At 62.8% G+C, this 24,343-nt stretch overlaps 3 protein-coding genes across 7 annotated transcripts in view; 1 reads left to right on the forward strand and 2 right to left on the reverse strand.

Moving 5' to 3' along the window:
- LOC142830345 (uncharacterized) overlaps positions 1 to 2,681 on the reverse strand; it is a 25,088-nt gene extending 22,407 nt beyond the window's left edge. The window contains exon 1 of the mRNA XM_089780247.1: positions 2,550 to 2,681. The gene's annotated coding sequence lies outside the window, so the exon portion shown is untranslated. The remainder of the gene's footprint in view (positions 1 to 2,549) is intronic.
- Positions 2,676 to 24,343, reverse strand: part of POLL (DNA polymerase lambda) — a 26,186-nt gene continuing 4,518 nt past the window's right edge. Inside the window, exons 1-9 of one of the 4 annotated variants that reach the window (XM_075934509.2) lie at positions 14,507 to 14,640; positions 12,706 to 12,874; positions 12,109 to 12,403; positions 11,312 to 11,489; positions 8,636 to 8,959; positions 7,943 to 8,116; positions 6,694 to 6,822; positions 4,405 to 4,573; positions 2,676 to 4,061 (exon numbers count right to left, since the gene is read on the reverse strand). In XM_075934509.2, the coding sequence (XP_075790624.2) occupies positions 3,697 to 4,061; positions 4,405 to 4,573; positions 6,694 to 6,822; positions 7,943 to 8,116; positions 8,636 to 8,959; positions 11,312 to 11,489; positions 12,109 to 12,403; positions 12,706 to 12,820 (1,749 nt within the window). In that variant the 5' untranslated portion in view covers positions 12,821 to 12,874; positions 14,507 to 14,640 and the 3' untranslated portion in view covers positions 2,676 to 3,696. Of the gene's footprint in view, positions 4,062 to 4,404; positions 4,574 to 6,693; positions 6,823 to 7,942; positions 8,117 to 8,635; positions 8,960 to 11,311; positions 11,490 to 12,108; positions 12,404 to 12,705; positions 12,875 to 13,330; positions 13,581 to 13,643; positions 13,787 to 14,506; positions 14,641 to 24,343 lie in introns of those variants that run through there. The other 3 variants (XM_014577875.4, XM_025189000.3, XM_014577876.4) reach the window with 3 other exon arrangements.
- DPCD (deleted in primary ciliary dyskinesia homolog (mouse)) overlaps positions 14,547 to 24,343 on the forward strand; it is a 10,476-nt gene continuing 679 nt past the window's right edge. The window contains exons 1-6 of one of the 2 annotated variants that reach the window (XM_075934515.2): positions 14,547 to 14,669; positions 15,183 to 15,263; positions 16,075 to 16,199; positions 18,771 to 18,904; positions 22,240 to 22,341; positions 24,058 to 24,160. In XM_075934515.2, the coding sequence (XP_075790630.2) occupies positions 14,606 to 14,669; positions 15,183 to 15,263; positions 16,075 to 16,199; positions 18,771 to 18,904; positions 22,240 to 22,341; positions 24,058 to 24,160 (609 nt within the window). In that variant the 5' untranslated portion in view covers positions 14,547 to 14,605. The remainder of the gene's footprint in view (positions 14,670 to 15,182; positions 15,264 to 16,074; positions 16,200 to 18,770; positions 18,905 to 22,239; positions 22,342 to 24,057; positions 24,161 to 24,343) is intronic. The other variant, XM_075934516.2, reaches the window with a different exon arrangement.

Genomic DNA, 24,343 nt, shown 5'->3' on the forward strand with positions numbered 1-24,343 from the left:
TCCCCCCCAGCAGCCAGGGGCTAGCAGGCCCGCGGTCCCCCCCAGCAGCCAGGGGCTAGCAGGCCCGCGGTCCCCCCCAGCGGCCAGGGGCTAGCAGGCCCGCGGTCCCCCCCAGCGGCCAGGGGCTAGCAGGCCCGCGGTCCCCCCCAGCGGCCAGGGGCTAGCAGGCCCGCGGTCCCCCCCAGCGGCCAGGGGCTAGCAGGCCCGCGGTCCCCCCCAGCGGCCAGGGGCTAGCAGGCCCGTGGTCCCCCTGCAGGGAACCGGAGGGCCGAGTCGGGACAGGCCAGCGCCCCTCAGGCGGACGGGGGGCTCTGCGTCTTGGGGAGAAAGGAGCGGAAAGAGCTGAAGTGGCTGCTCCGGGCGCCCGGCCCCAGGCCCTGGGCCCATTCAGCAGAGACACGAATGCACCGGGCTGGGGAACGGCCGGGGGGCACCTAGCTCAGCCCGCCCAGCCTGGGACCCTGCCACTGGGGGCTCCCTCCTTGGCAGCAGAACCCCCGCGCCACGGCCCAGAGCCAGCTGCCTTCTGGGCTGCGCCTCGGCCAGCTCCGTGCCCCACGTCTGCCCCAGAGCTCTGCCGAGTCCCTGCGGCTCTGCCACCAGCAACGGGAAGAGGCCTCGCCCCAGGGCCTACCCGGACCCAGCCACTGGCTTCCTGCCGCCGCCCCCGCAGCCGCCCCCGAGCCCGTCGGCCTGTTGTGGGTCGCAGCCTTGCCAGAGCCAAGCAACCCCAGGCAGGGAGGGGAAGTGCTAACGGGGGTGGGGGTGGGGGTGGGGGGGGGGAGGCGCTTCCAGCTCCATCCCGCACCCAGCTCAGCTCCTGGAGGGGGGCGGCCAGGCTGGGCTCTCCGGAGGGGCCTGAGAATGAACACCCTGCAGAATGGATGAGGCAGCCCCGCCGGGCCCCTCACTCCCGCCCCCCGGCCCTGCCCCCCAGCCCCGCCGGGCCCCTCACTCCCGCCCCCCGGCCCTGCCCCCCGGCCCTGCCCCCCAGCCCCGCCGGGCCCCTCACTCCCGCCCCCCGGCCCTGCCCCCCAGCCCCGCCGGGCCCCTCACTCCCGCCCCCCGGCCCTGCCCCCCAGCCCCGCCGGGCCCCTCACTCCCGCCCCCCGGCCCTGCCCCCCAGCCCCGCCGGGCCCCTCACTCCCGCCCCCCGGCCCTGCCCCCCAGCCCCGCCGGGCCCCTCACTCCCGCCCCACGGCCCTGCCCCCCAGCCCCGCCGGGCCCCTCACTCCCGCCCCACGGCCCTGCCCCCCAGCCCCGCCGGGCCCCTCACTCCCGCCCCACAACCCCTGATCCCCCAGCCCTGCCGGGCCCCTCACTCCCGCCCCACAACCCCTGATCCCCCATCCCTGCCGGGCCCCTCACTCCCGCCCCCCAGCCCTGTCGGTGCCCCTCACTCCTGACCCACAGCCCTGCCCCCCAGCCCTGCCGGTGCCCCTCACTCCCGACCCACAGCCCCTACCCCCCGCCCTGCCGGTGCCCCTCACTCCCGACCCACAGCCCTGCCCCCCAGCCCTGCCGGTGCCCCTCACTCCCGACCCACAGCCCTGCCCCCCAGCCCTGTCGGTGCCCCTCACTCCCGACCCACAGCCCTGCCCCCCAGCCCTGCCGGACCCCTCACTCCCGCCCCACAGCCCTGCTCTCAAGCACCCCTGACAAAAGCCTGCTTGCTTTCCGGGAGGTTAATGGCTGACCCCTTGGGCAGGGGGGGGGCAGGTTCCTGCACCGCTGACATTACGAGGAGGCTAACGACTTTGGCAACCACATGCGAGCCCGCGGCGTGAATTTTCTCACGGGCTGGCCCTGCAGGGGGGCCCGGCTGCCCCTCCCCGGGCCAGATTCCACGACAAAGGGGCTGGGCGGCTCCTCGCTTTCTGGGGGCGGGGAGAAGTGGCCCCCACCAAGGCCTGGCTGCTGTAAGAGGGGCCGGCGCCACGCACCTGGGCTGCGGGGCCTTTTGTCAGCTCCCGGGCCGGGCGCTTTGATGGGCCGCAGCCCGGGGTTGGCACCTGGGTGTGAATTGTGGCTCTGGCCCCACTAGGAGGGGCTGCCCGAGGGAGAGAAGGGGGCGGGGCCCAGCCGGGCAGGCGCAGCGTGGGAACTTACCCCCGCCCGGGGCAGGGGCACGACCGCAGCGAGCGGCCCCGGTGCAGCTAGAAGGGCCGGAGGGAGCAGAGGTGCCAGGACCGGCGTGGCACGGCTCAGGGCCTAGGCCACTCAGTTTCCTGCCCCCCCCAAGCGGCAGGTCGCTCGTGGGGGGAAGCGGCTCTCACTGGTGAGCCTCTCACCCCCTCCCCGGGGACCCCTCACCCAGCCCCTGCGTCCATGCGCTGGTGAAACAGCGGCTCTCCAGCCAGGCCCCCTCTGCCGGGACAGGGACGGGGCTGCTGCCCCATGGGAAGGTGAGGGGAGTGGCCAGAGGTGAGGGTGCTGGCCCACGCCCCGAAGCCAGGCAAGCGGCGAGAGGGGAGGCGAGTGCCCTGGTCTGGGATGGGCTGAGGCAGAGCAGCAGGAACAGACAAGGGCTGATGCTCTGGGTTAGGTACCTGAAGGGCTCCCGCCACAGCTCTGCTCCACTGTGGCCCTAGAGCGGGGTGCAGCCGCGGGCGCTGAGCTGTTGCCACGAGGGGGGGCAGAAACCTAGACACAACAGAACACGAGGAACTTGTGAATGACGGCAAAGGGAGGGGGAGGTTTATTGTGCTTCCACGTGACGCCAGAACACAGGCCCCAGTTCCCAGGGGTCACGGCGGAGCCTCCACGGAGTTTTTAACCCAAGACAGGCTCGGCGCTCGGAGGCCGCTGGCCTGCCACGAGGGACGTCAGACCAGATGAGCAGGGTGGTTCCTTCTGGCCTCTCAATCCACGACGGCAGCATCCCCCTTCCAACCCCATCCTGGATGCGCAGGGAACACAGCAGCAGGGGCCCGTATCAGCACGCCCAAGGCGGAGGGCTGGTGAGCTTGATGGCAGTTCCCGGCGTGTGGCATTAAATTCTACCCCCAGTGGGGCCCAGAACTGAATCTCCCGACTGCTCAGCCAACTCCTCCCTGCCCCCCCGCAGCGTTGCCTGTACAACGTCAGAGCAGAGAGCCCGCCGCGAGCAGCACGAAGCAGAGCTCCCGGGAGGAGGCGCCAGCCCCGTGCCATGGCAGCAGAGCCAGTTTGGCTCTGAACAGAGCGACGGCTGCTGACGTGTAAACATTGCGGCTCTGGGGTCCGAGATGCCATGACCCCGCCACTCCCCCGATCCCAGCAGGCTACAGAACTACATTCCAGAGCTGGCAAGGGCCAACTCCCCGGCCTGGCTGGGCAGTCAAAGTGCCACAAGCAGCAACAGCAGCCACCGGCGCCCAGGGCCACCTCAAAAGCAAGCCCAACGCAGCCCGAAGACTAAGGAGTCTGAGGGGAACCCCCGCCTCGCCCCGCCCTGCCCTTGGGCTGGCAGAGCTCATCAGGCAGCTGGCAGGCTCCGGCGGGTGGGGTTGATCCCAGTGTTCCCTGAAATGGTTTCCAGTCATGTGTGGAATCAATTTTGTTATGTGCGCCGAGACATGTGTGGATGTGCACCACCCATACAAACACAGTGCCGGATGGGGGTACTCTGCTAATCATCTGGGAGGCATTTGAATCTCTCCTGGGCGGCTGCCCAGGCACTCAGCTTACAGGGAACACTGGCTGGTCCCAACCGCCTCACCAATCCCGTTCGGCGGGCTCCCGGTAGGGCAGCCCCAGCAGCGTGAAGACGTCCCTCTCGGTGGGGGTGGGCAGGACGAGGCCGGGCCCCACCTTGCGGCCGCCGGGGGCGCGCACCACGGCCGTGTGGAGCGCGTGCTCCGACAGGCTCATGCCCTTGGTCTTGGCCAGCGCGCGCATGGAGCGGTTGAAGTGGGCCGAGCCGGTGAAGTAGAGCAGGGCGCAAGCGAACTCGCCGTGGGGCACCACGATGATGTCGAGGCGTCGGTGGCGCCGCCCCGGCCCAGGCAGCCGGCACACGCCCAGGTACTTCTTCTGGGCACCGCTGTCCTCCTGGCTCACCAGGTCGTCCGTGAGGAAACCTGCCGGAGGGGCGGAGTGAGAGGGGCTGGGCTGGCACCTCCCACCAAAGTATCCCATAATGCACTGCACTGCACCCCGGGCAAGCCACGCCCACCGCACCGGCAGCACCGCACCTGGCGCTGCCTTTGGCCCTCAGCTGCTACCAGGCCCCCCGGGGAGCTGCCCACCGCAGCACCGGCCCGTGAGAACACAGCCTTAGGACCAGCTGGGATCCATCCACCCAGCCTCCGGCTCAGCCGCAGCCAGGACTCCTGGGGGGGCGCTAGGGGACACCCCTCCTGACCCCCAAGACCCGGCTCTTCAGCGGTCCTGATCCCGAGCCCCCCACCGCGCCCCACGTACCGCTCCGCCGCAGGCTGTCCAGCAGCCCACCGAAGACGCCGCGGTGAGACTGCCCATGGGGGTGGGTCACCAGGACGTCCACGTCCCCGCAGGTGGCCTTCCCCCGGCGGTAGGAGCCACACGCCACACACACCAGCCCAGGGTTCAGGGACTGGGCTGCTTCGCGGACCTTGGGGAAGCCACACAAGAGGGATGAGGAACCAGAAACCAGCACTCGCCTCCTAATGGCCCGGTCCAGGCTCCAGGGCGTCTCCAGACAGACAGCCCCTGCCGGCCGGCCCCAACCCTGCAAAAGGCACCAGTGCCTGGGATCTAGCACTGCTCTGCCCACGCAGCGCAGCACGGACCCGTCATGCTGCCGAGCCCTGGAGAGGGACAGGTGTGGATCTGAGTTCACGGGGATCTTGGCGGCAGAATGCCCAGGAAGGGGGGAGCAAAGGGAGGGGACCGGTGGTGGGAAAGCCCACGGGGCTTCTCCCCAGACGGCTGCGCTGGAGATCAGGTCTCTGCCAGTTTTTGCCCAGTCACTAGAATGAAATGAGCGCACTGCCACTAACGCACCACTTGTTTACCGCCACGCATGGCTAGCTACAGGGCCTCTCCTCCCAAAGGGCCTCCCGGAGCACGGAAGTGGGTACTGCTTCACCAGCGCACTGAAAGGCAGCCAGCTCTGGGGTGGAACCCGGCAGCTGTCCGGCATCAGCAAGGCAAGGCAGGCAATGCTGATGGCTTCATTCCGGGAAGGAAGGGCTCCGCGGGTACTGCCGGCCGATCACACCGACAGCCACACGGCAGCGGCCGGCTGAGCCACTCCCCTGCCTGTCCAGGACACAATGGCCGGGCTGGCAGAGCAAGCCGGGGCTCGAAGGCGGGTGTCAGTCTCTGCTGTCCCTGTCAGCCCGGGGATCAGCCTCCATTAGGGAGCAAGAAACCCATTAACCTTTGCCCCAGAGGTGCTGGGGGAAGCCAGGCAGCTTTTCTCATGCAGAGCGACCCCTCCCCGGCTCTCTTTCTTGCCACAAATGAAGATTTCTCGAGGCCCACAAGCCCCACGCTGGAGGCCAAAGCTCCTCAGATCTCGGTGTGAGCAGCAGCCGGACAGTGGCTAATCCCATCATTCTCCTGTCTCTCTCCTGGGGCGGGAGACGCGTAATCCCCTCACACCAACAATAGCCCCTCCCTCCCGAGGGCCAGCGCTGCACCCTGGCGGGTTTGGGAGGGAGGCTCTAATCCCGCTGCGCCCCGGCGGGGGCGTATTCTTCGTGGCCAGGCCCCGTGGCCGAGTGACAGCGTCGCACTGGCCGCTGCTGCCATGGTGAGCGCAGCGCGGGGGGAGCAATGACACTCAGCCCACCCCAGCACAGGCGGGGCCCCGGGGGGAGGAGAGGGGCACAGGCGGGGCCCCGGGGGGAGGAGAGGGGCTGGGAATCCCTGGTCCCGAGTAGGCGCCCCGGCACCCAGAGCAGGACTTGATGCAGGAGGGAGAGCACAGCCCCTTCCCTGCCCCCATCTGACTGACCGACCGACTCCAGCCTGCCCAGCAGCCATGGCTGCCCCACGAGGCACTCCCAGGAGCAGTGGCAGGGCGTGGGCAGGCTGGTTTGTGGGGCGCGGGAGGAGCTGCTGACAGCGGCTGGTCCCAGGGGAGATCAGCGACAGGGAGCAGGGCCAGAGACTATAGAGCTGCAAGCTGCTGCCTCTGGTAAGGGATCAATGCCAGGGACAGATCCCTGCACACACAGGCGGCCCTGCTCTGCTCTCGCCCTCCTGCCACCACGGATTACCCCAGCGCCAGTGCCCACAGCCCAGGGCCGCTGCAGCCTGAGCTGCCAGGGCGGACAATGCTCCCAGCTCCCAGCGCTCCAGGCAGAGAGCCAGGGCCATCGCCGGCCTGAGCGCAGCACCGGGAAGAACCCAGACCCGCTGCACATCCACAAGCTGCGCCAGGCGGCGTCTCACCCAGTGACACAGACCCGGGAGCTTTCCAGCTCTGCCCACCTGGGGCAGGGCACGGCGCCGCAGGGTCTGCGCGGGCGCTTCGAGAGCCTCCGCTGCAGGTCCCTGACCACGTGCTCAGTGAACAGCCGGGCCCTCGGCAGCTCCCCAGAGCACGGCAGGGCGTCTGAGAGCCTCTGCCGGACACAGGAACCCAACTTCTTAAAGACAAAATGCGGCCGGCTCCCGTTTCGGTTGCTGCCTCTGCACGAGACAGGCCAGCTCTGCAAGCCCCAAAACCCAGGCACCCCCAGGTGGGAGGCCCTCTTACAGCCCTGGGGCCGGGCTACTTACAGTCTGTTCTATCTCTGCAGCCTCCGCTCGCGGCATGCGCTCCAGGAAGTCTTCGTAGTGCTTCAACCCAACGGCCTGCTGGCTGGTGAGAGGAGCCTTGGTGCGGATGTCCTCCAGGGTCCGGAAGCCCTGCGCCAGAGCCCAGAGAGACGATCAGACGGGAATCGCCGCGGGGCCGCGGCTCCTCCAGCACGCCTTGGGCAGGGCGGCAGAGGCAGCTGGGTCTAGGCCCTGCCTGTGGGACCCCAGCGCTCGCAGGACAGTGGGTGCAGGGCCTGGACCGGCTGGCGACGGACGCTGCCTCCCCATGTCGGCACGAGGGCGCCGCAGGCTGGGCTGGCAGACTAGCCCGCAGAGCAAGGCTGTGAGGCTCCAACATGGAATGCGCCAGGCGGCATCTCGCAGGTCCCAGATACCCCCCGACAAACACGCCCAGCCCAGGGTACCCCAGCAGCCAAGCTGTCCCCGTAAAACAGGGGTGGGGAACCTAGGGTAAGGCCCAAACCCAGCCCCCAAGGCTCAGGGCCCCTCCCCCAGCACCGGGGAGCCCACTGGCTCTCCAGCCCCCTGCCACCCCTGCGGGGCTGGGGCATGCAAAAGGTACTAGCCATGGCCCCCCAGGGCAGAGTCTTTCTGCTTCTCGGCGGGGGGCCACGTCAGCGAGGGCTTGGCTGGCTGTTGCGTCTCACTTGCGCTTGGCCCCCGACTGATTTTTCCCCAGGTCAGCGGCCCTCGGCCCAAAAAAGGTCCCCCCCTCCCCCGCCGTAAAACCTCATCACCCCCCATTCCTGCTCCCGACTCTGCTCCAGGCCCTAGAGGCCAGCAAACCAGGGTGCAGGGATGAATTCCAAGGCCACCGGCCCATCTCAGAGAAGGTCCGGTCATCAGCCCCCTCTTCTAGAAGGGCGGCACCTGCTTGGGCGCCTCCTGGGACCTCAGCTGTGGCAGCTGGGCGAGGGCGAGGGTCTCACTACACACGGGCCTCCAGCCATTTAAGGACTTCCAGGTTAAACCTCCCCCCTGCGAGCGAGCTGGAGTCAAGGGCTGGCAGCCAGCCGCTGCTTGGCACACAGACTGCGCTCCACACACTGAGGGCATTAGGAGGGGCTGATCTGGGGTGACAGAGCGAAGGGGGGTCCCACGGCAGGCAGGCCAACGGCTGCCAGCTGAACTCCCCGGGGAGAGGACTAGCAGGGTGTCTGCAATGGCCCGACAGGCCTCTGCTCCTGGCGCCCAAGGAGACAATGACCTGCTGGTACCACATCTGGGCCGTCTTGGCCCCCGCTCCCCAGATGTTGGAGAAGCACTCCAGCACCGGCACGCTCTCGCTGATGTGGTCCAGCTTCCGCAGGTGCCCACTCTCCAGGATCTCCAGGATCTTCTCCGCCATCCGCTTCCCGATCCCAGGAATCTTACAGGCTTCCTACAGGCACACAAGGAGCAGGGCTCACAGATGGGAAAGGCGAAGGGTCTGCACCTCTGAGCCAGGCTAGCCCGGAGGGCCAGGCAGCTCGGGAGCTCTGCACTGTCGGGGCCTGCTGAAGGCAGGCTCGCTGCCATGTCCTGGGGCACAGCAACAGGGCAGTCGCGGACTAGCCCGTAAGGCGTGCGCCCTGCTCTGCCACCACCGGGAGCTGAGGCTCCCATGGAAGGAGAAAGGCCTCTCTTCGGGCGGCTGCTCAGTGAAAGGGGCAGAAATCACTCCAAAGTAGAGCCCGGCAGCTCCGCAAGCTCTAGGCTCCATCCCCCAGGCAAGCTTGTTACGCCAGCCTGGAGACTGGCACGTAGCACTCGTGCTCGGGTTCAGACCCGCTGAACAGTCCACACCCAGCCCTCCTCCGGCAGGGCGCTGCACCCCGGGGGGGAGCTCCAGGCAGCCTGGCAATTAGCGCCCAGGCGGGAGTTGGGACGACTGGCGAGTCAGGTGAGCGGGAGTCGTTACCTGGTAAGAGGTGACTGGTTTGTGGTAGCTCTGAAGGGCGTTGATGGCTTTGGAGTAGCCCAGAGCCCTCCACTTGTCCCCCTGGACGGTGTAGGCTTTCCCCAGCACTTCCAGCTTCTCAGTGATGTGCTGGTTGTGATTCACTTTCTTGCTGTTGGAGGACTGAGCACACACCCACTTGCCGGCCACAGAGGGCTCCGAGGGACAGCTGTCGGTGGAACGCCCCCAGGAGGCGTCCGGGCGCCCGCCGGAGATCAGGGCTGCCAGCTCTCCCGGGGTGATGCTGGTCTCTTCCCCCTCGCTCCCTTCCTCATCAGAGTCCCTCTGGAGGGAGAGAGAGAAGCAGCAGTGAAATCGTGCCTGCCTGTCCCTGGCCCGGCCCCAGCAACCCCTGGGGCAAGACGTCAGCACAGCAGTAGGGGAGACGACAACCCGCGGGCTGCATCCAGCCTGTCGATTGTTTCGATACGGCCCTCAAGCTCTCACTGGGGAGCAGGGTCTGGGGCTTGCCCTGCTCTGCCCGAGCCGTGGCTCCCGGAAGCAGCAGCGTGTCCCCCTTCCGTCTGGCTCCTGTGTGTAAGGGCAGGCAGCGGGATCCATGCGCTGCCCCTGCAGCTCCCACTGGCCAATGGGAGCTGTGAGGAGGGTGCTAGGGGTGAAGACCCACTGCCTCCTCCCTGCCAGGGGTGCACAGAGATGCACTTGCCAGCAGCCCCCAGCCGTGGTGCTTCCGGGAGCAATGTGACAGGGCCGTGGGACTTTTTCCTCTGGCTCCAGCCTGGAGGGTCGTGTATTTGGCCCACCCCGACTTCAAAGCAACCTGTGCAAAGGTCACTGGCCACACCTGCACACGGGTAGCCCTTGTTGGGCCACGATTCTCCAATGCTTCTCTCTTTGTGAAATCAAAACCCTTTTTCCCAACCCGAGAAACGAGCCAAGGCTGCGGGAGGGCTACTTCCAACCTACGATTCCAGCCGCCCCCTTTCCTGTTACGCTTGGGACTTACAAGACTGGTCAGAACTTTTTTTCCCCTCACCTAATCCTAAAGGTGACTCAAGAGGTGTAGCCCAAATGCATAACAAGACTGCTTCCCTGCACAGAACGGGCCTGGGAAACTGAGTCACAGCCGGTCACTTTATGAAAACGTTCCAAGCCTGCAAGCAGGTCTCAGCCACAGCGCATACTGCCCAGTGAGCTGGACAATAAAACTCCTCAGAAGCAGGAGACCTGCAGCAGCATCCCAAAGTCTAATGGTTCCCCTAACGGCGGGTCCGTTACTACCGGTAACTGCTGTTCGCAAGTAATTCAAAGGAAGGGGACTGCTAGGAGGGGCCTCGAGAGATTGGAAACGCAGGAACAGGCGACTGTGCCTGTAGACAGATCAGCTGCGGGACACGGAGGGAAAAACCTGTAACAAAGCGATAACCAGTGGACAGCAAGGTGGGCGCTGGCTGCAGGGTTCTGTACCAGCACCTGGCCAGGGTGCCGGGGGCAGAGACTCGAGTCACAGGGCAGAGGAGCAGCTGGCTCTGGGATGACTCACTGTGCTCTGCCTGGAAGGAGCATCCTACCAAAAAACTGTCAACAAACTGGAGCCAGTTCAGCAAAGGGAAAAGGGGGGGAAAAGAGGACGACGTTAAGGTCTGGAGGAGCAGCCTCTGTACATATTATCTGGCCACAGCTCTGTAGCACCTCCCATCTCACAATCTTTAATCTCGACTCTCAAACTCCCTGAGGTAGGGCAGTGCTGCTGTACCTACTGGGGGGAACGGCGGCCCAGGGGCTAAGTGACTTGCCCTGGGTCACACAGGAAGTCTCTGGCAGAGCACAGGCTTGAACCCAGATCTTGAGCCCCCAGGTTAGCGCTCTAACCACTGGATCGTCTCCTTTGCCCTGAGACTGACTCACAGGAAGGGAGTTTAACAGCCTGCCTGTATATTCTGAGTGCACGTGACTGGGAGGCAGCTCTCCGTGCAGCTGGATGGATGTTGAATGGGGTAACCTCACAGAGCGGGGAACCGGTTAGTGCGGGTCAGGGTGAAATACCCTCACAGGCAGGTATCTGAGGAGGTGGAAGTCTCCCCAGGGATGCAGGGAAAACACACTGGAGTTATTCTGGCTTAGCTTGGTCAAAGCCCTCAGACTACAGGTTGTACCTCCCTTAACCGGGACACACTGGTCCAGCAACATCTGTGATCTGGTAGGACCACGCACGTTCCTGGACCACAAGGCCCAGGTATGAGAAGTTCTGCCCTCTGCGGCTGGGAGGTAGCGGGGGTCGGCAGCGGCTGTGGCGCTCCAGCCCGAGCAGCAGCCAAGGAAACAGGCAGCAGCCCTGGGCAGTATTTAGCACGAGCCATGCGGGGAGGGACCTCCCCTTGTCTGGCGAATCCCCTTGTTCAGAACCGGTCAGGTCCCCAGGGTGCTGGACGAGGGAGGTCCGACCTGTCGTTCTGCTGGGAATGGTTCTGCAAGGACAGGCACTTAAAGGCTGGTTCCCAGAGGCAGAGAGAAGCAGTAACAATGCCCAGACTGAACCTGCTGGTGGCACATCACTGAAAACCTCAAATGCCGTCAGCGCCCTGTTGGCCAGGGTAGAACGTGACGCTCATTAGCCGTGCTAGGCTAGCACGAGCCAACAGAGACCAGGCAGCGTGTGTTTGGGGTAACACTGACCTGTGCGTGGAGAACCTCCGCACGCTGCTGGGCTGAGGAGGCTGGGTCCTGAGGCAAGGTGGTTGCTGTCTGCGATTCAGCCTTCAGCTCTGCTGCTTCCGTCCCTGTCTGGGGCTGGACAGCCTCACTGCCCAGAAGCTGCTGTGGTCCCTTTGGCAGATCCTCCTCCTCCAGGTACCTGCCGGGGACCAACACCGAGCTGAGCAGGTTCACACACAAGGAACATGAAGACGTCTCAGCCCAAACCCCTATCTGGGGAATCTCTTCTCTTGTTCGGGGATGGGGCAAAGAGCAAATGTTACCTTTGCTCACCCAAGTTACAGGTACAATGCTCTGGCTGCCCCTGGCGCTCTCTCACCTCACTGACCTGCCACTTCTACTCCTTGCTAGTCCAGTCCTGAGCTCCCACTTAGCTCTGCGGACATGCCTCCACCCTAACCTGACGCCCCCACTGTTGTGTCCCCGGGCCAGTCTTGCGCATAGCTGACAGAGCTCTCCGCTTTCCCTCTGCCACGGCATTGCATCGTTCATGTTCTCACCACGCCCTTGTTGTCTCTGATGAAGCCAGAGGGCGTCTAGTGGGTAGAGCAGGTGACTGAGAATCAGGATTCCTGCTTCTCCTCTCAGCTGTGCTACAGACTCACGGTGGCACCCCGGAAAAGTCACGCTGGCTCTCTGTACCCTCATCTCTCCATCAGCAATATGAGAATGCTATTGACCCCATAGGTACGGAGTTGGGAGGCATCTTTGGCTGAAAGATGAGGCCAGGCCAGAGCTGCTGTGTGGGGGCCGAATACCTGTCTGGGATGAAGATGCTGTACCCCGCGGTGTCCAACAGCTTCTGCTCTCTAAGGCACAAGCTCAGCCAGGAGGCCTTCACCAGCTGGATCCCTGCGGGAAGCCTGGCCAGTCTGAGGAGGCGAAAGGCCCGGTCGCAGTCCATGTCTTCTGCCACTATGATGTGTGTCACCTTCGAGGAGAGCTGGTTGCAGATGCGACCCCCCTTCTGGACAATCTGCTTGTGAAAGATCTCTGCCCTGGCCGGCCCGATGCCTGCTGGCAGCACGTAGGCTGTGACCGGCTTCAGCCATTCTACCGAGAGGAGGCACAAGGGCAAAGATTCAGTGGGCCGGAAGGTTACACACCTCGTGCGGCGTTACTGGGGCGGCTGGCAGCACCTGGCCCCCGGAGGACAAGAGACCACAGGGTGCACCAGCTTGACATATAGAGCTGCCTAGCCACAGCTCCCCTCCCACAGCGCCAGGGTTGCTCGGCACCAAAGGACCCAAGAGTACTTTGGGAAAGGTCTCACCCGACATCTGCAGATGAGAAACAGGGAGAGGAGTCTGACAGACTGGGACTGCCCGTAACAGAAGGGTGGGTGTGGGACGTACCTTCTACAATCCCAGTTTCCTTCTGTTTCAGGACCTTTGGAGGGACCGTCTTTCCCGAGTCATCCCTCATCTTCTTCCTCTTTGGAAAGGCTTTCACGATTCCCCCCGGCTCCATAGATTATCATGATAGGATGTCCCCTCCCTGGGCAGGCTGTTAATGGTACGTGTGCTGAATACCAAAAATAAAGAGAACTCTGCAGAACGCCACAACGTGGGCACACATGTGTTTCCCTAACTGAATTCTCAGAAACGGCTCAACAGCTGTTACTGAAACTTTCCAAAAATATTCAGCCTGAGGCAGACACCCATAAAGGAACATTTCAGCTGAACAGCTACAGTTTGGCCAACTTAGAAGCAACGGAAAAGAGGTTCTTCTAATGGAACATGTTAGATAAGAACTGCGGGCATCGCTACCAGCTCCACACTTAGTAATCAGCTTCCAGCCACTTCCCAGGTCAGACAGAGGAATTGCTTCCTCCAGCACTGAAATGCAGCCAGCTCTGGGGTGTGACGGGGCAGTCATTTAACACTCAGACACCATCACTACCTAGGACAGTAAAGGAAGGTGACCCTGGTCTCCAGCTTCAGCTGCAAGCGAAAATTAGTGAGATATAAAGTAACTAACTGAATTCACATTTGGTCACACCACCAGAATTAACACCCCCAATGTAAGCCTGGACGTTGCCCCAGGTCAGTGGGATGAACTAGACGGCCTCTCAAGGTCCCTTCGAGCCTCTACATCTCTGTGCTTCTGGGATCTGTGAGGACCATCCACAAGCGGTCAGGGCCTTAGTTTTCGTCCCACCCAAAAGCCAGGAGCCTCCGGTCCCTTAGCACCACGCTGCAGCTTTGGCTGGGTGCAGACGCGGAGAGGGGCCAATTCTGCAGCATCTGGGTTTGGCTTAAAGATCCCGCGTCCAAGCGCTGGGGCAGCTCACCCCGCGTGGCGAGAGGCGCCTGGGGAAGGACAGTCCGAGGCCTGGCGCCCCCCCGGGACAACTGGAGGGGGGAGCTCTGGCCCCACACGGGGGGAGAGAAGGGGGGGCTGTGGCCCAACACTGGGGGGAGGGGAGAAGGGGGGGCTCTGGCCCCACAAGGGGGGAGAAGGGGGCTGTGGCCCCACACGGGGGGGGAGGGGAGGGCTCTGGCCCCACACGGGGGGGGAGGGGAGGAGGGGGGGCTCTGGCCCCACACGGGGGGGGGGAGGGGAGGAGGGGGGGCTCTGGCCCCACACGGGGGGGGAGGGGAGGAGAGAGGGGGGGCTCTGGCCCCACACGGGGGGGAGGGGGGGAGAAGGGGGGGCTCTGGCCCCACACAGGGGAGGGGAGGGGGGGGCTCTGGCCCCACACGGGGGGGGAGGGGAGGAGGGGGGGCTCTGGCCCCACACGGGGGGGGGGAGGGGAGGAGAGAGGGCGGGCTCTGGCCCCACACAGGGGGGAGGGGAGGGGGGGCTCTGGCCCCACACGGGGGGGGAGGGGAGGAGGGGGGGCTCTGGCCCCACACGGGGGGGAGGGGAGGGGAGAAGGGGGGGCTCTGGCCCCACACGGGGGGGGAGGGGAGGAGGGGGGGGCTCTGGCCCCACACGGGGGGGAGGGGAGGGGAGAAGGGGGGGCTCTGGCCCCACACGGGGGGGGAGGGGAGGAGGGGGGGGGGGCCCCAGGGGGGGGAGGGGAGGAGGGGGGGCTCTGGCCCCACACGGGGGGGGAGGGGAGGGGAGATGGGGGGGCTCTGGCCCCACACGGGGGGGCGGGGCCCCTCAGACGCCGCCGCGCGCCGAAGGCCCCCGCCCCCCCCCACTTACTGCTCGAGTCGCCGCAGCCGGGGGGCGGGGCCTCGCGCGCCCAGCACTTCCGGGTCGGGCGGCACGTGCCGGTTGCCATGGGGACGGGGCCCAGCCGCCATGGCGGGGCCGAGCTGGCTGGAGCGGCTGCGCGCGGCCCGCAAGAGCGTCCTGCTGCAGGACGGTACCGGCCGGGCCAGCGCGGGGGAGGGGCCGGGGCCGGGCAAGTGGGGGGAGGGGCCGGGGCCGGGAGGGGGGGAGGGGCCGGGGTCGGGCACCTGGGGGGAGGGGCCGGGGTCAGGCAGGTGGGGGGAGGGGCCGGGGCAGTGAGGGGGAGGGGCCAGGGTCAGGCAGGTGGGGGCTGGGGTCAGGCAGGTGGGGGGAGGGGCTGGGGCAGTGAGGGGGAGGGGCCGGGGTCAGGCACGTGGGGGGAGGGGCTGGGGCAGTGAGGGGGAGGGGCCAGGGTCAGGTACGTGGGGGGAGGGGCTGGGGCAGTGAGGGGGAGGGGCCGGGGTCAGGCAGGTGGGGGGAGGGGCTGGGGCATTGAGGGGGAGGGGCCGGGGTCAGGCACCTGGGGGAGGGGCGGGGGCAATGAGGGGCCGGGGTCAGGCACGTGGGGGAGGGGCGGGGGCAGTGAGGGGGAGGGGTCAGGCAGGTGGGGGAGGGGTTCTCACCCCAGGGCTCTGTGCCTGCCCAGGGCGGAGGAAGGTGCACTACCTGTTTGAGGATGGGCGGGAGATGGCCGAGGAGTACCACGTGGAGACCAGCCAGCTGGTGGGTAAGTGACAGGCCCCCCCCCCCCGTTGCCCTTGGTAATAACTCCCGCCCAGCCTAGCGCAGCAGGGAGGTGTCACTGGGTGGGCAGGTGGCCAGGACGCAGGGTGCTGCAGGGTCAGTCCTGCCCGAGGTTACCTGCCTGCACCCCCCAGTGACGGCAGCAGGGCCAGCCTGGGTCTTCATGAGCAGAACTGGGCCCAGGCAGCTCTGGCTTCACGTCGTGGCGGGGACGTCTCCCCAACAGCAGCGCTGCTGCCCGAAGGACTTCAGCAAGACATCGCCATTTGCATTGGCCTAGGGTGCAAGGCCAGGAACACGTCACCTCACGTGGTCCAGCTTTTCGCTTTGTGTCTCCTTCCAAAGCCCACCTCCCCAGACCCAGCAGTGCGTGTATTGATCTCAGACGGAGCCCCTGCCGTGAGTCAGGACAAGGAGGAGTCCTTAAGGACTAACATTCATTTGAGCATAAGCTGTGCTCAGAGGCACGCTGCATTAGCTGAGGAAGTGGGTTCCAGCCCACAAAAGCTTGTGCCCAGATAAAATGCCTTCGTCCTTCGTCCTTGTTGACTTTGCTGAAGCAGACTAACACGACTCCCCCTCTGACACTTGCAGCGATCAGTAACACCGCTTGCTGAGTTCAGCTGCGTGGGGAAAAACTGATGGATGGTCCTTTACCCTTTAGTAGAAGTGACGGTGAGAAGGAGATCCCATCAAAGCCCCAGTCAGACACAGCCAGGGCTCTGGCTGAGGTGCTGGTGAGATTTTCCACCACAGAGAGTAGAGTAAAGAGACGACTCTTCTTTCCTCCACAGCTAGAAAGTGGCGAGAGAAGACTGCCCTGGGGCGCTTGGGCAAGTGGCAGGTTGAGGTGGGAGAGCCGACCTTGCCGCCGGGGGGAGCGCTGGAATCGGAGCTCATAAAGGAAAGCAGCTCCAATGTACGTAAGGTGGCCCTGTTCACACCAGGATGCCCTCATTAGCAGCAGCCAGGGAGGGCTGGGAACCTGAGTTAGGACTTGTCTCTATGGACCATTCCCCACCAGGGACTCAGCTGGGTTAGGGCTCAGGTCTGTGGTGCCCACAAGGTGGGGGCTGGAGAGAAAGGGAAACTTGGGGGTTGGTTTCCTTGCTGTCCCCAAGGGATTTGTAGATTTCCTGAGTGGAGAAATCTCCTGTACTGCCCTGCTCACCCTGTCCATGAAGCAGCCTGAAAGGGCAGTTGGAAATTCTGGTGAGGGTGACGCGGGGGAGGGCGAGAGCCTGCTATACTGGATCATACATGCCATGCTTTATGCTGGTGGGTCAGTCCTCCCACACGAGCCAGGCCTGTTGCTGCCCCTGTTTTACAGAAGAAAAAAAATCAAGGCCCAGAGCCATGCCCAACCAGAACTAGACTCTAGCAGTTGTGGATTTGCAGCTATGCTGCGGCTGTTGCCCTTCCCATGGGGAAAGCCAGTTCCCTGTACCAACGGCAGCATAAGTCTCCCTGGCCTCCCTACTCACTGGGGGTATGTCTACACTAGAAAGTTAGTTCGAACTAACGGACGTTAGTTCGAACTAACTTTCCTATGCGCTACACTAGCGCTTCGCTAGTTCGAATTTGAATCGAACTAGCGGAGCGCTTAGTTCGAACTAGGTAAACCTCATTTTACGAGGACTAACGCCTAGTTCGAACTAGCTAGTTCGAACTAAGGGCTGTGTAGCCCTTTAGTTCGAACTAGTGGGAGGCTAGCCCTTCCCAGGTTCCCCCTGGTGGCCACTCTGGCCAACACCAGGGAAACTCTATGCCCCCCTCCCGGCCCCGGACCCCTTAAAGGGGCACGGGCTGGCTACGGTGCCCGTGCCAGGTGCAAGCCTGCCAGCACCCAGCTAGCAGACCCTGCACCTGGCACGGCACAGAGCCACCCACCCGATGCCCCCCAGCCCACCCCCTCTTGCCGGGACCAGGCTGGCGGCTCCCAGGAGCTTGCCCTGGACCGCAAGAGGCGGGCACCTTCCTGGGCTAGTGCGGACATCGTGGACCTCGTCCACGATCTCCGCACTAGGCACAGGAAAGTGGCCGTCTAGGGCAGGAGAGCTGCCAGCCTGGCCACCCAGGACCAGGTGTGCATGAAAATCAAGGGGGTCCACTGAGACCCCCGACACTGAGCCCTGAGCTTACAATGGCCGTCCTGGGTCAGACCAAAGGTCCATCTAGCCCAGTAGCCTGTCTGCCAACAGCGGCCAACCCTAGGGACCCTGGAGGGGATGGACCGAAGACAATGACCAAGCCATTTGTCTCGTGCCATCCCTCTCCAGCCTTCCACAAACTTTGGGCAGGGACACCACTCCTACCCTCTGGCTAATAGGACTCCATGGACCCAACCTCCATCACTTTATCTCACTTCCCTTTCAACTCTGTTCTAGTTCTAGCCTTCACAGCCTCCTGCAGCAAGGAGTTCCACAGGTTAACTATTTGCTTTGTCAAGAACAACAACTTTCTCTTACTAGTTTCAAGCCTGCTACCCATTCCTTTCCTTTGGTGTCCTCTAGTCCTTCTTTATGGGAACTCAGGAAGAACTTTTCTGAATGCACCCTCTCCACCCAACCCCTGCTTTTAGAGACCTCTATCCTGTCCCCCCTCCGTCTCCTCTTTTCTAAGCTGAACAGTCCCAGTCTCTGTAGCCTCTCTTCATCTGGGACCTGTTCCCAACCCCTGATCATGTTAGTTGCCCTCCCCTCTCCCAGCCTTTCTCTTCCCCTCTCCCACCTCCTTTTCCCAGTCTCCCCCAGTTTTGTTCAATAAAGACAGAGTCAATGTTGGAAGAAACGTTATCTTTATTTTGTACATCAATAAGAAGGGGGGCTAGGGAAGGGCAAGTGGAAGGAGGTGAGGGAGGAATGGGGTACGAGCCCCCGATGGGGAGGACTGGGCTGGCTCTGCGGGCTTCTGGGGGTGGAAGCTCTCCTGCAGCCCCCCAATTACTCCCTCTCCCCAGATGGCAGCCTGCGGCAAGTGCAGCCGGGCTGATGGCCGAGTGGTGTGATGTGCCCAGTGTGGGCACTCAGGGCACTCCAAGCCAGAACTTCTTTGCAAGCGGGGCACCCCTTAGAACTGTGTGTCCGGGGTGGGGGTCGGGACCCTTTAAGCGCAGCCCTCGGCTAGCCTGAGACAGCATCTCCATGCTCTAAGTCCTCCTTTTATGCCCTGCCGGCACTGCTTCCGGCCATCATTAAGCCCTGTTCAGAGTCCACTCAATGTGGACTTACTAGTTCGAACTAGCAAAACGCTAGTTCGAACTAGTTTTTAGTTCTAGATGCGTTAGTTCGAACTAGCTTAGTTCGAATTAACTAATTCGAACTAAGTTAGTTCGAACTAGCGCTGTAGTGTAGACGTACCCTGGGAGAGTAATCTAGAGGAAACCTACCCTCACTGGCCCGCCCAGCAGCAGCCTGCCTGACGCTCAATAACCCTAGCGCATAACCTCGGCCTCGCTGTGTCCCATCAGACGTGTCTGTGTTTGCTGTAGCCCATCTTCGTGAGGAGGGATGCGCCGACCAGTTTCCAGTGGCGGATCCGGAACCTGCCCTACCCCAAAGAAGTCTACAGCGTGTCTGTGGAGAAGGAGCAGCGCTGCTGCGTTGTCCGCACCACCAACAAAAAGTCAGTAAGCACAGCACTTCCTTCCTTCCTCCCCCTTCCCACCCCCCCGCATCCCCCTTCTGTTCTGCAATGTGATTTGTCCTTTTCATATTTGTTCATTTTTTTAAATTGTATCCTTTGGTATATATGGTTGTGACTACTTTCTTCCACTATTTGATCTGAGGAAGTGGGTCTGGCCCACGAAAGCTCATCATCTAATAAACCATCTTGTTAGTCTTTAAAGTGCTACATTGTCCTGCATTTTGCTTCAACTACCCCAGACTAACACGGCTACATTTCTATCACTATTCTAAGCACAGCACAGCCTTCACCGAACCCTCCCTGCCTGTTCTGTGTGGAGTGGGATGGAGCCGGAGGGGAGGAGACGTGATGAGACTGGGGAGATGTTCTCCCCCACCTCTGGGGAAGAGGGCGATGGCCTGAGCGGTTTCTTGGCTGCTTTCCTTACAGAGCCCCTCACCCCCACTACTAATCAACTCCAGGGCGCCCCACCCAGTTCTGCTGCACCTCTGTCCTGTCCTGCAGCACCCCTGGGATTCCAGGCCTGGGTCCCCCACATACCACCGTCACTGGTTTCTCCTTTCCTCTTGCCCAGACTAGGGTCACCCCTCAATTGATACACCTCGGGTATAACCTAGTCACTGTCACCTCTTCTGAGGCGCAGGGGCACTGGAGGGGAGCCCTAGAGGCATTACATCTTAGCAAGCATAGATCCTCCTGTTCTCCCGTCCCTGGCTACATCTCTGGAACTTACCAGGAGATGTCAGGATACTCAAAGCCACAGGACTGCAGCCAAGGGCCATTGTTACTGTGCGCGGGATGCAGCCAGCTGCAGAAGGGTGACGCGGGTACAAAACAAGGCAGCTTTCTAATCTAGAAGCAGAGAACGCACCCAACAGTGACGCCAGCCTGGGTCTGCTGTGGAGAGCTCGGCTCTGTCCACGTGGCAGCAGGAAGCGAGTCCTGGCTCAGGCAGACAGACTCCCATGACCATGGCACGAGCTAACGTGCTAATGCCAGCTGGGGGATGTTGCGGCTCAGACTCTCAAGCCCACCTGAGCCCCTGGCTCAGAGCATGGCTCGCTAGCCCAGGTGGCCCCTGGAACCACAGTGTCTGGCGTGCTAGAGCTTGTATCTCCCATGCATGGACATACCCCTAGAGACCTGCGACTGCCCCTTGCTTGTTAAATGTAAGTTCATGTGGCTGGCGGCCTGGGGCTTTGGGCACTGAATGAGACCGGCTGGGCCCCAGACACGGGCCTGCAGTCGGGGGAGAGGAGAGTTGAGACAAAGGGGAATGAGGGACGTGCCGGGGCCCTTTGGCAGATAGGGGAGAAGATCCTGCTTTGGTACGTTCCGGGAGGTGCTGAGCAGGAGCTGGAGCCTGCTGTCTTGTGCTCTCCAGCTTCCCCAAAACGTCGCTGTCGAAAGAGAAAAGAGTTTACTGGGGAGCGCCCCCGCCTGGAATTGCCCAGCTTAGCACCGTGGCTTTCGAGTCCAGCTCCTCGGGACTGGCTGTAGGTGGTGCTATTGGCAAGTAACTTTCCTTTCTCTCCTGTGCAGTGGCTTGTGACTTTGACTTAGGCAGGCCTGCCCTGGAGAACTGAATGGCAGAAGTAACCCCCCTCCGCCAAGTGCCCCCCAGTCACGCAGGGGGCTGCCCTAGGCAGGAACAGGAAGTTACATGGCCACCCCTGGCAGTGAATCACTGCAAGGTCAGCTCCTGCACGGATTGGCTCCTGCAAGGGGGTGGGGAGTGCGTGTGGTCGACAGGATTAACCGGTAAGCCCGGGCTTATCGTGTAGTCGACTACATCTTGGCATCCCTATTTAAAAGTGCCGGGTGCCCACAGTGCTGTGGGACTAATGCTGCAGGGGTCTGAAAATCGCTCTCCTTGAAGGATCGTCCACTACAGTGGCCACGCTGCAGCTGGGCGCACAAGCTGACCTCTGAGGGGGGTCAGCTGAGGGTTTTACAGCTTTGGGTTCAGTTAGTTTGCATGTTTCCTACCTACTCCTCGGCTTGTGTAGTGCGGAGCTAGGAGCAGGCGGGTTCTGGAGGGAACGTGCTGCTTCTGCTATGGAGCAGGGAATTCAGAGAGATCCCGGTGCCTGGTCCTCTCCACTGCACCAGTGGGCGCTCCAGCATTGACCTCATGGGGGAGAAGGCTCACGCTCCCTTCAGACAACAGTGACAGGTGCCCTGGGCAAACGGCGGCCATTCTTCTGGATCCAGACCCTGCCTGACTGTTCGTAGCGGATCCCGCCAAAGGCAATGGATCCATGGACAGCGACCGAACGCTCACAAGGGAGAGATTAGCCCCCAGGAGTTCGCACAGCACTTGGCACTTCAGTTACTCCTAACGCAGGGGAAGGCAGCAGTAAAAGGGGGGAGTTTGTGGCTGTTTGGGGAGCAGTTGCTAGCGAACATCTGGGCTTTCTGACTCCAAGGCCTCAGTTATTACACTGAAGAAAAGTGATAGAAATGCGGCCGTGTTCATCTGGGGTAGCTGAAACAAAACACAGGACGATGCAGCACGTTAAAGACTAACTAGATGGTTTATTAGGTGATGAGCTTTCGTGGGCCAGACCCACTTCCTCACATCAAATAGTGGAAGAAAATTGTCACACCCATATATACCAAAGGATACAATTAAAAAAAATGAACACATATGAAAAGGACAAATCACATTTCAGAACTTCGGTATATATGGCTGTGACAATTTTCTTCCACTATTTGATCTGAGGAAGTGGGTCTGGCCCACGAAAGCTCATCATCTAATAAACCATCTTGTTAGTCTTTAAAGTGCTGTATCGTCCTGTCTTTTGTTTACACTGAAGAAAGGCGTTTCCCGGGCAGTTGTAAATAGAATTCTCTCTTCAAAGCACCCCATTTAGACCAAGCCTGGAAATGAATTCGCTCAGGCACTCCACAGCCTCTGCCTGCATCTGCTCTGGGACCCGCCTGAAAGTGCCGCTCCCACCTCAGCCACAAGGGGAGAGCCCAGGGCAGAGAATCCGCGGTGCCTGAGCAGAGCCAGCACATGCGATGCTCTGCCTCCGAGCGAGAGCCACACACGGAAGGCAGCGGGTGCTTGGAGCTTCCGCCCAGTCGCTCTCCTTCCCTCTGGCCATGGTGAAGGCTGCTCAAGTGGGATTTGCGTAAAGCCTCTTGCTGTAAAATAAATCCATTAAAGTAAATTCTGAAAACAAAACCGCAAAGCCGCCGCCTCCCCGCCTGCCGAACCCGCTTCCATTCTGCAAGCCAGAGGTAGCGGTAATGTTACCAGGAGGGGGACGGCCGGGCAGATCTGGTTTCCTTTGATCTTGTCACAGATTGGAGTCTGAGGCCAGTCAAAGCCATTCTTCTCCCTGCTCCTTAGTCCTCAGGCAGCAGAATGTTGGTGTTTCCATTGATATGGGGAGCCCTTTCAAACGGTGGGTTTTCCTGTGTCCTGCGTTTTTGTCTAAGCGGTAACACTTCCTTACCAGGGCTTTGTGTTAATCTAATCTCTGCTGTTTAACCTTTGACACCTCCCTTATTATCCGTGTCTGCCACCTTTCCCAAATGCCGCCAGCAGCGCCAGCACAGAATGGCTCGAGCCCTGCGGTAACAAACCGCTCGCATTCCTCCCGAGCGCGAGAGCCATTTGCCCTGGTGTCTGTTTTCACCAGGACTTGGAAAATAAACTCGCTGCACTTGGGGCAGAGGTAGAAAGACGCCGGGCTTCATGCAAAGCTGCCTTAATGGAGGCGAATCCCTCATGCTCTGACAGTCGGAAACCAACCCTTGTCCGGTCAGAGCCGGGTCAGTTTCCCTGCCCAGTGGGGCTGCAGGCCTGGCTGGGGGGGGAGGAAGCATCTCCAGGGAAGGTGTTGGCCCCGAGCGGGAGAGGATGGCTCAGCACCAGCCAGCAGGCTGAGGGGGGGGCTCGTGGTTAAAGCCCAGCAATTGGAGCCAGCCGAGTGGAGTTCCCTGCCAGCCTGGGGCAGACCAGAGCCCACCCAGCTCAGCGGCCAATGCCAGGTGCCCAGAGCAGGCAGGCCTGTGGCCCGTTCCTTGGCTCCAGGGCTCTCTGTGCCTTGTCTCTGGCAGGACGGATGCGCGGCGGGTGGAGCAGTAGGCCTGGGTCCTGGCCGCCCAGCTGTGAGTGGGGTTGCAGAGCAGGCTTCTGTGCCTCTCTGCACACTTGCGCCGGCCTCAGCTGGCATGCGATGAGAGACGTGGGGCTGCACCCACCCCAGGAGTCCCGTGTCCCCACAGAGTTGGGCCAAGTGCAGGCCGTTCCGAGCCGTGCGCCAGAAACGGGGGGAGGCCGGAAGGGAGCGTTGACAGGGGAGGGGCTGTCAAGGAGAGAGACACTATTGAGGCTGGGGTTGGCGCTGAGTGACTGAAGGGGCAGCTGGAGGGGCACCCATGCAGGCACTAAAGCTGCAAAGGGAACAGCGTCCTGGCGGGACAGACCCAGCCCATGGGCACATGGCGACCTGAGCAGCTTTTCACTGGGATTTCAGAGGCTCCGGTAGCTCAAGTCCAGGGCGCTGGAGCAAGCCCCCGTCCTGGTTGAGTGGCCCCTGCAGAGGGACATGCGAACCGGCTAGGAACGCCGCACGAGGACCGCTGGGTACTGTGCATCCCTTGGGAGCGCTGCTGTCCCTCCCCGGAGCCGCGGAGCCCAACGGCCGTGCTTGGCCGTGCGCCATGGTGCGGGGAAAGCCCAGGGTGTCGCACGCCGCCTCGGAGCCCGTCTGGCGAGCGCGGGGAGCCGCAGCCCCTTCCTCAGAAGTGCCAGCTGGGTCTGCAGAAGCCAGGTTCTGGGGCTGTTCAGCTCCAAGGACGCAGCCGTGGCAGCAGCTCCCCTCTCGCTGAGAGGGCCTGGCAGCAGCAGCTGGAGCAGGCTGGCTTGGGGCTGCCGGCAGAGCTGCCTTTTCAAGAGCGCTGGCTCCTTTCGGGTCCCTCCTTGTCTGGGTGCCAGGCGCTCAGCTCCTCCCCACAGATCGGGGGCCACTGGCACTGCTAGGCTAGTGCCGCCTTCCTTGGGCCCATCTGCCCCTCGCCTCGGTGAGCCCAGCCTGCCTGAGGAAGGGAGGGGCCGGCGTGCGGGCTGAGCAGGACAGACCGTCAGGGCTCTCCTCTCGTGTGCTTGCGTGCAGATATTACAAGAAGTTCCTCATTCCGGACATGGACAGGTACCAGCTTCCCCTGGATGCCGCTGCCCTGAGCTTCACGTACGCCAACGCCACCCTGATCATCACGGTGAGCTCCCAGCCGTGGGTGCTACGGCCTCCCTGCTCCTCAGCTTGGGGAGGGGAGGCCCCGAGAGACCTGCCCGGGGTCACAGAGTGGCTCCAGCGCTGAGCTGACTGGCCTGATGCCGGGAGGGGGGCGGGGGGGGGGTCCAGTACCTCAGGGTGGTTGCTGACAGTGCCAGGCAGCCCA

The sequence above is a fragment of the Pelodiscus sinensis genome, chromosome 8 (assembly GCF_052426305.1).
Source record: "Pelodiscus sinensis isolate ZL-2025 chromosome 8, ASM5242630v1, whole genome shotgun sequence".
In the NCBI taxonomy this organism is placed as follows: domain Eukaryota; kingdom Metazoa; phylum Chordata; order Testudines; family Trionychidae; genus Pelodiscus; species Pelodiscus sinensis.